The sequence below is a fragment of the Mus caroli genome, chromosome 18 (assembly GCF_900094665.2).
Source record: "Mus caroli chromosome 18, CAROLI_EIJ_v1.1, whole genome shotgun sequence".
Lineage (NCBI taxonomy): Eukaryota > Metazoa > Chordata > Mammalia > Rodentia > Muridae > Mus > Mus caroli.
Genome location: NC_034587.1, coordinates 74,202,734 through 74,211,443, shown reverse-complemented (window position 1 = coordinate 74,211,443; position 8,710 = coordinate 74,202,734). Strand labels below are relative to the sequence as shown.

Below are 8,710 nucleotides of genomic sequence, written 5' to 3'. Positions count from 1 at the left end.
CTGAGGGGACCTGTGGGAACTGAGGGGACCTGTGGGAACTGAGGGGACCTGTGGGAACTGAGGGGACCTGTGGGAACTGAGGGGACCTGTGGGAAATGAGGGGACCTGTGGGAAATGAGGGGACCTGTGGGAAATGAGGGGACCTGTGGGAACTGAGGAGCTGAGGGGAAAGAACTGTGACAGTACAATCCCGGGGTCCCTGACCCATCGGCAATCAGAAAGTGTGAAACCGGGACAGTATCACAGATGGGCTTGACACAACAATACGGAAGAATACAATTGTGTCACGTGCAAGAAAAGGAGTGGGACTGGAAATTATAGTAAGCAAGATCAGCCAGACCCAGACAAGTATGTTTGTCTCAAATGGAAGTCTCATGGTGTGTGTTTCACCACAAGAAACAAAGCAAAGAGAAAGGAATTACAGAGAGAGCTGAGGACTCGCACCCCCAAGCCTGACAACCCCAGTTGGATCCCTAAGATCCACCCTATGGAAGGACAGAGCCAACTACGAAAAGTTGTTCTCTGACTTCCACACACGTACTGCATGCATGGAGGATAGCTGTATGTCCTCTCTATCTCACACATACACACACGCACGCACACTCGCACGCGCGTGCACACACACATATATGAAGGAGGGAGAGAGTGTGTTTTGTCTATGTGTACATGTCTTTATGTGTGTGTCTCTGATTGTATGTATGTATTATGCCCGTGTATCTTTGAATATTTGTTTGAATATGTGTATCTGTGTATATTTGTTTATGTGTATACATTTGTGTGTATAAATGTGTGTGTGTCACGTGATTTTTATTATCACAGCCTAAAATATTTAAGTAGACTTGTTTTATTTTTGTCCAGGTGTCATGTTAACTTCTCCAGCAGAGATAAACAAACACCCAATCACCCCCCATCAGGTACCAACAGCAGACAAAGAGATGATTCTACTCAACTCTAGCTTGGTGAACTAGTGAGTTTGACAGCAGATATTTACAGCAGCAAGGGTGAAGGGTCACCTACAGAAGCAGGGACAACATATGGGTACCTATACCATAGGAAAAAAAGTCTGCCCCTCTCCAGAGCTGTATCTGCCCATGTGTCCTGGTTGAAAGCATGGCTTTGTGAAACCCTTTGACTCTGTGGTCATTCATTTTCTGCCCTGTGGACTTCTCTCTCCTGCAGGAGGGAACGTTTATTAGGTCTACTCTTGCCAGGGATGTTGGTAGCCACAGACTTAGAAGGCAGCAGCCATGCCATGCCATGCCAGAGGACAGAGCTCTGCACCAGCTAACTGGAAACAACGCACCATTACACCCACTCTCCCATCTTCAAGCTTCCTAAGGCCTGAACAGGAAGGAGAGCCAAGTGTTTCCCTTAACATCACACCAATAGATGACAAAGTAGGAACTTCCCTTGAGCAGGGACACACTCGTGCACACAGTACAGAAGCCCAGACGATGTCACTACTATGACAGCAGGAGCAGGTGTGACTCACATCCATGGCTTTCTTGAACTGTGCGTTCCTTTGCTTGTGGGCAGCATCCATTATTGTTTCTGTCTGTAAAAGAGAACACAGGGCACTGTCAATAAAAACCGTAAGTTACTCTAAGAGCAGCTTGTCTTGAGGGCTACGCCTTCGCTGTGGGTTTTCCGGTTTAGTCCTCGCAGCACCCAGAAGCCGGCTGTGCTGTTTATCATTCCCACCCTACAAATGAGGACAGAACAGAACAGAGGCTCACAGCCTAACGACTGTGACTCGGCCATGTTCCCCGGCTCATGACTCTACTTGTCATTTAACCTGGGCACTCACACAGATGGCCCTGAACACTCAAGACATGACCAGGAACTCACTGGTCACCATGGAGGGCTTTCCTCTGTGAATCTAGAACCAAAGAACTTTGGTTTCAGGAAGGTATTTATGATAAATACTTCCCATTATCCTGCACCGCTATGTTTCATGCTCACAGTATCTCTTCTGTGAACGTGCTACATCTCCATTTTCCTGATAGCAATCAACTTGTGAGTCCAAAAATCGCAGGCAGTCAGTGTGGAGGCCGGAATGAGGATGGCCTTCATAGGCTCACAGATTTGAATGCTCGGTCCCCATTGGTGGAACTGTTTGGGAAGGATTAGGAGGCGTGGCCTTGCTTAGAGGAGGTGTGGCCTTGTCTAGAGGAGGCGTGGCCTTGTTTAGAGGAGGTGTGTCACTGGGAGCAGGCTTTAAGCCCACACCGTTCCCAGCTAGCTTTCTCTCGGCCCCATGGTTATCTCAACAGTAACCACCCCGCTTCTGTTCCAGTGCCATGCCTCTCTGTCTGTTGCCACATTTCCTGCCATGAAGTCATGGATCACCCTGTAAAGCTGTAAGCAGCAATAAACTTTTTCTTCTATATGTTGCTTTGCTCATGGTATCTACACTGCCATGGAAAAGCAACGAAGACAGTCAGCAAATAGGAAAACTACATTGCTGGAAGGTAGCGACACACGAGTCACCACAACAGACAAGCGTGCATGGCGTTTCAGGATATTTGGATGAAATGCTTAGGGTGGTCTCACTTCAAATGGGATAAATGAAATCCCCTCAGGGGAGTTTCAAGGTGCCCAGAATTCATCTTCTAGCTTTCTCTGAAAGAGAGATAGCAGGAAGCAGCTATTCCTCTGCTAAGGAGGAAGACAATACAGGCACAGTGGCAGTCTCCAACATGAGTCCTACATGGACACAAGACCTATGACAGACCCTGGTCACAGCTGCTGGGGAGCTGAGGTTCACACAACTGACTAGGTGGCTCTGCCATCAAGAGTTAGCTTTAGGGGCTGGCGAGATGGCTCAACGAGTAAGAACACTGACTGCTCTTCCAAAGGTCCTGAGTTCAAATCCCAGCAACCACATGGTGGCTTACAACCACCCATAATGAGATCTGATGCCCTCTTCTGGTAGGTCTGAAGACAACTACAGTGTACTTATGTATAATAATAAATAAATCTTTGGACAAGGGTGAGCTGGGACTGAGCGAGCAGGGTTGACTGGAGCGAGCAGAGGTCCTAAATTCAATTCCTAACAACCACATGGAGGCTCATGACCATCTGTACAGATACAGTGTACTCTCTACATAAAATAAATAAATAAATCTTTTTTTTAAGGGGGGTTAGCTTTACTCCTTTAATAATTACAGCTGGTTTGCCGAGGCTACTTGAGCAGATCAATCAGGATCACTAGGCTTTGCTGTGACACTTTTAGTCCAAATAAATATACACTTTGCTAATTGTTTAGTTGATAGTTGGCACCAGTTTATAATTGATAGCCCAATTTGTCTCCTTATCTCCAAGTTCTACACAGCATCTATTTTAAACACTTCTCAGTGCTGAGTTGACTTACACTACCTCTTCACTTCCCATCACCCCCCTCTGCCGTCTCAGGCACACCAGTATTTGAAAGTTGTCAAGATCCTAAAAAGCAGCCATTGACTCTAAGGAGATATGGGCAATTTCTGGTCACTGAGGTGACATGCATTTCTCAAGACCACTTGGAGCCAGCGGATCCATGTCAGGGCCATCTCAATCTGCTAAGGAACCTTGACCTAAGTCTTCTTGTGACCCACTCACGGTGACCTCAGTGAACCCAAAATCTCTTCAAGGTGTTTGGTAGGGGTGGATATTTAACCAGGACTTGGGTTTTCCGCTCAGGTCAAATCTAATGTGAATGTGTTTTATTATTAATAACACAGAGGATGCAAAAACTGTGTCACCTACAAGGTTGAAGAAGGAAGAGGAAGGGGGAAAGGGAATAAGAGATTTGAGAAAGACACAAGTAATTCTGAGGTAGCTCACTGAGAAGGAAGTCCAAGGACTACCTCCATGCCCTGCCCACCTCCAGGAATGAGAGGTTTGCCTCTCATTACCTCAGTAGTGACCAATAACTCCCGGCTTTACCGTAAGAATGATTTCCTCCAGGTGGCTTCACCAACTTCAAGTGAGGTTGTACGTCCCTACCATATGTTCAGATGGGAGCTTCCTTCCCCTACCACTGTGTAAGACTCTCATATTTTATCCTGATTTTATGTCACATCAGACTGTCTGGCTATGCCCTGTGCTTAGCAGAAGGTTAACATGCCCACCTTGGGGCTTATCCTCAAGAAAACACTACTTGTAAAAGTAAGTAGCTATAAACATCTAACTAGCCATCCTTCCAGCATCTCCCATGCCCTGGTTTACTAAAGAAATTAATGAGGGAACCAATAAAACGTTTCAATGGATAAAGACACTTGCTGTCAAGCCTGATAATGTGAATTCAATCCTCAGCACCCACACAGTGGGAGAAGAGAACTGCCTCTTGCAAGTTGTCCTCTGATTTCCACCTATATATCGTGGCACGTACACATATACATCAGATGCATGTTTGCCCATACACATGTGCACACACACACTCATACACACACACACACACACAGTCACAGAGATCAGAAAACAGGACTAGAATGATGATTCAGCAATTAAGAGCACTCTGCTCTTGCTGAGGCTCTGGGTTCAATTCCAGTACACACATGGTCACTTATAACATCTGTAGCCCCTGTTCAAGGGAATCTCTGACATCTCTCTCCATCTAACCTCCACAGACGCCAGACACAAACATGGTATACAGACACATGCAGATAAAACACTAATCGATGTAAGATAAAGATTGTTTTTGTTTTGTTTTTTGAGACAGAGTCTCACTGTGTAGCTCTGGCTGTCCTGGAACTCACTATGTAGACCAGGTGGGCCTTGAACTCACAAATATCTGCCTGCCGCTGCCTCCTTAGTGCTGGGATTAAAGCTTGTATCACTACACCTGGTTAAAAATAACTATATTTTTAAAATCTTTAAAATATATATATATTTTAAAGGCAGAAAACATTCTACTTAAAAGTTTATGAGGTTTTTTTTAATAAATCAGTAAATTAGGTGTGGAGACACAGCTCAAGTACAATACCTTACCTGCCTAGCATAACCGAGACCATAACCAACAGCATGAGGGAAAAAGACAGGCGAGAGAAACAAGCAACCAGCTAGAGCCTGTGGTAAGTAGAAATGGCTCCATTTCCAAGAAGTGGAAGACCAGAGATGCAGTGTGACAACTCATAAAGGGGAAGTTAGCATTGGCACATTTTCCCCCCTAAAATAGGTTCTAAAAAAAAAAATTACTCAAAGTCACCCCAGACCTCATTGTGTAACACATAACACAATTTTCTTAGTAAACATTGGACTTTTCAGTGTTTTGAAAGTATCTCCTGCTGCAAATGGAACTTCAGCTGGGCACTTGCTGTTCTGCTGCTGAGGTCTATGTAACACTAGCAGGAATGTTCCAGAAGCCATGCAGAGCTAGCAGGTTTCCCCACTACGGCCAGGGCTGCTGACGCCGTGAAGGAACACCTCCTTTAGGAATTATCTGTGCAGAGTCCAGTTGACTTAGGTTTCATACTTCTTTGTTAAGTTTTTTTTTTTTTAAGATTTATTTACTTATTATATGTAAATACACTGTAGCTGTCTTCAGACACTCCAGAAGAGGGCGTCAGATCTCATTACAGATGGTTGTGAGCCATCATGTGGTTGCTGGGATTTGAATTCAGGATCTCTGGAAGAGCAGTCGGTGTTCTTAACCACTGAGCCATCTCTCCAGCCTGCCCCCCACCCCTTTAAGTTTTTTACTGTTTCCACACAAGACATGCTATCTCCTTAACTTTTTAATTAAGTTTTCTTCTTCCTATCCTTTTGAGACAAGGCCATACTAGGTAACTCGTACTGGCCTGGAACCAGACTTATCCTTGAATTCACAGGGACTAACTATCCTGCCTCTGTCTCCAAGGTGCTAAGATAGATGCCACCACACACAACTTATAGTTTGTATCTATTGTATGTCTGTGCCTGTCTGTGTGTGAGCATGTGTGTGTAAATGCAGGTGCTATGGAGGCCAGAAGGATCATAGGCCCCTGGAGCTGAGTTACAAATGAGACATCTACCATGGATGCTGAGAAGGTAACTCAGATCCCCTGCGGTGGCTGTGCACACCCAGCTGCTGAGCCATCTTTCCAACCTCCAAGTTATTTTGCTGTCATTTCAGCCAGAGGTGGTGGCACATGCCTCTAGTTCCAGCACTCAGGAGGCAGAGACAGGCAGATCTCTGTGAGTTCCGGGTTAGCCAGGGCTATGCAAGGAACCCTGTCTCAAGAAAAGAAAAGAAAAGAAGAGGAGAGGAGAGGAGAGGAGAGGAATAAAGAAGAGTAAATAAAAGAAAGAAATAAAAATTGTCACTCAGGACTGCAGAGAACTAGCAATTTCGAGGACCTAACTTTGGCTCCAGTGCCCATGTCAGGTCGTTAAATCCAGTTCCAGGGGATTCAATGCCTCCATGGGCACCCGCACACATGTGCACAAATCCACACAGAGACACACATATATAACAATTAAAAAAATTACTTTGTGGTGCTGGGGGGGAGGGGGAGGCAGTCCGAAGTGGGCAGCTAAGAGAGGCTGGAGGAAAAAGGGGGTCGGGGAGTGATGTAATTTTATTTCAATTAAAAATATATTTCAAATCAATAAATAAAAAGTAACTTTTTAAAAAGCCTACCAGGCATGGTGGTGCACACCTTTCATCCCAGCACTAGGCAGGCAGAGACAGAAGTATCTCCAGAGCAGCCAGGGCTACCCAGGGAGACCCCATCTCACAAGAAAACAAAATAACCTATAATTTCCTAAAACAGACAAAAGGGTGTGCTATCCAATGAGTATGGCACGCATGATAATTCCACTTGGCGTAAGACTGGGAGAGATGCGATCGCCTGAGAGAACATGTGGAAGGGATTGATACGGTGTTTGTTCCTTAACCTCCTGTGTCCATCCTTCCTTCATGGTGGCATTGTGTAAGCAAGCACTGGCTGAGAAACAGGAAGAGGCAGTGCTGGGCAACCAGCGGCTCTTAGGCACATGTCTGTAGTCCTAGCACTCCTGAGGGGGAAGCGGGAGACTCGGCTAGGTGGTGAGTGGGAGGCCAGCCTAGGCTTGGTGAGACCCTGTCTCCAACAAACAAAGGAAAAAGGCAGCTCATGAAATTATGGCAGACGTAAGACAGGGAGGCCCTTAAGTTGCTGTGGGCAAACTCAGAGCGACCCAGATTCCAACTAGAAACTGCAGGCAAAATTGCTCATCTTGAGCAGTTAGGGTAGGAGTCAGCCTTAGTCCTGGCTGTGGATGGATGGGCACAGACTGTAAACTCAACATCCGCTAGAGTCAAAAGCTAGGATGCAATAAGGATTTCACTGGGGGAGGGGAGAGGACGACAAGTCCCCAAATGTCCACAGAGACCTGAATCTTTGGTGTCAGCCTTCTAGTCTTTAAAGACATTCATTCTTGTGTGGGGTCTAATTGGCTAAAATCTGCATGTACAGGTTTTTCAGGAACAAAATAATCAAAATTGTGGCTGCTCTGGTCTAAATAATATTATAATATAAACTCGGATTTATTTCTGGATTTCTCTAAGTCACCAAACATTTATTATACCTTTGATTCCAGCATTTGGAAGGCAAAAGAAAACGAAAACAAAAACAAAAGTGGATCTTTGAGTTTGAGGCCAGCCTGGTCTACAGAATGAGTTCCAGAACAACCAGGGCTGCACAAAGAAACCCTGTCTGGAAAAGCCAAAAAAGAAAAAGAAAGAGTCTCATGGTTGCTGGAGAGATGGCTGAGCAATTAACACCATTGGCTGCTCTTATAGAAGACTGGGGTTCAACTCCCAACAGTCTATAACTCCAGTGCCAAGGTATTTCATGCTCTCTTCCGGTTCCACAGGCACCAGGTACACATGTGGCACACATATACAGGGCAATCATTAACGCATTAAACATTAACGCATGTTTACATAGAAAGGAACCTCTTCAGAGCTGCTGTGAAGACAAGCCAACTTGAATTTCCCAGAGCCATGGCTTCTCTAGTTCTAGAACAGGATTATTCTAAAGCATCGTAAACATCAAGGAAAGTGTGAGTCTCCTCCAGTTCTTCACCCTCCTCTATGACCTTGCTTAGAAGGGGTGTGATCTGGAAACTCACTAGATAGGATGTGCTAGATCCTGCTGATGGGGCTAAAGGGATCTCCAGCCATCTTCTTAACAGGAGCAGTAGATCTGGTAAGAGGAGACTCGCACACAGAACTACTGAGTCACGAAAGAATTTTACCCAAGCTCTTGACATTTGAACTCACAGCCTCATGCTTGTGTGGGAAGCACTTTGCTAATTCAACTATTTGTACAAGGATAAAAGGAAGACTTGGAGCTGGAGAGATGGCTCAGTGGTTAAGAGCACTGACTCCTCTTCCAGAGGTCCTGAGTTCAATTCCCAGCAACCACATGGTAGCTCAGAACCATCTGTAATGGGATCTGATGACCTCTTCTGGTGTGTCTGAAGACAGCTACAGTGTACTCATTTACATAAAATAAATCTTTTTAAAAACATAAATAAATAAAAGGAAGACTTGCCTGAGGTGCGGGACACACACTCCTAGACTGAGTCTCTACATGGAGACTCCAACATGTAATTTCTCAAGCCAGAAAAAGTTTATGATTGTATCAGGGGGCAAGAACTAAGTTGAGCCGGGCATGGTGGCGCACGCCTTTAATCCCAGCACTTGGGAGGCAGAGGCAGGCGGATTTCTGAGTTCGAGGCCAGCCTGGTCTACAAAGTGAGT

The 8,710-nt window shown here is 45.4% G+C and overlaps 1 protein-coding gene across 1 annotated transcript in view; it reads right to left on the bottom strand.

Annotated features, from left to right (window-relative positions):
- Pstpip2 (proline-serine-threonine phosphatase interacting protein 2) overlaps nt 1-8,710 on the bottom strand; it is an 84,228-nt gene that overhangs the window by 15,130 nt on the left and 60,388 nt on the right. Inside the window, exon 8 of the mRNA XM_029472120.1 lies at nt 1,493-1,555. Coding sequence (XP_029327980.1) covers nt 1,493-1,555 — 63 coding nt within the window. The remainder of the gene's footprint in view (nt 1-1,492; nt 1,556-8,710) is intronic.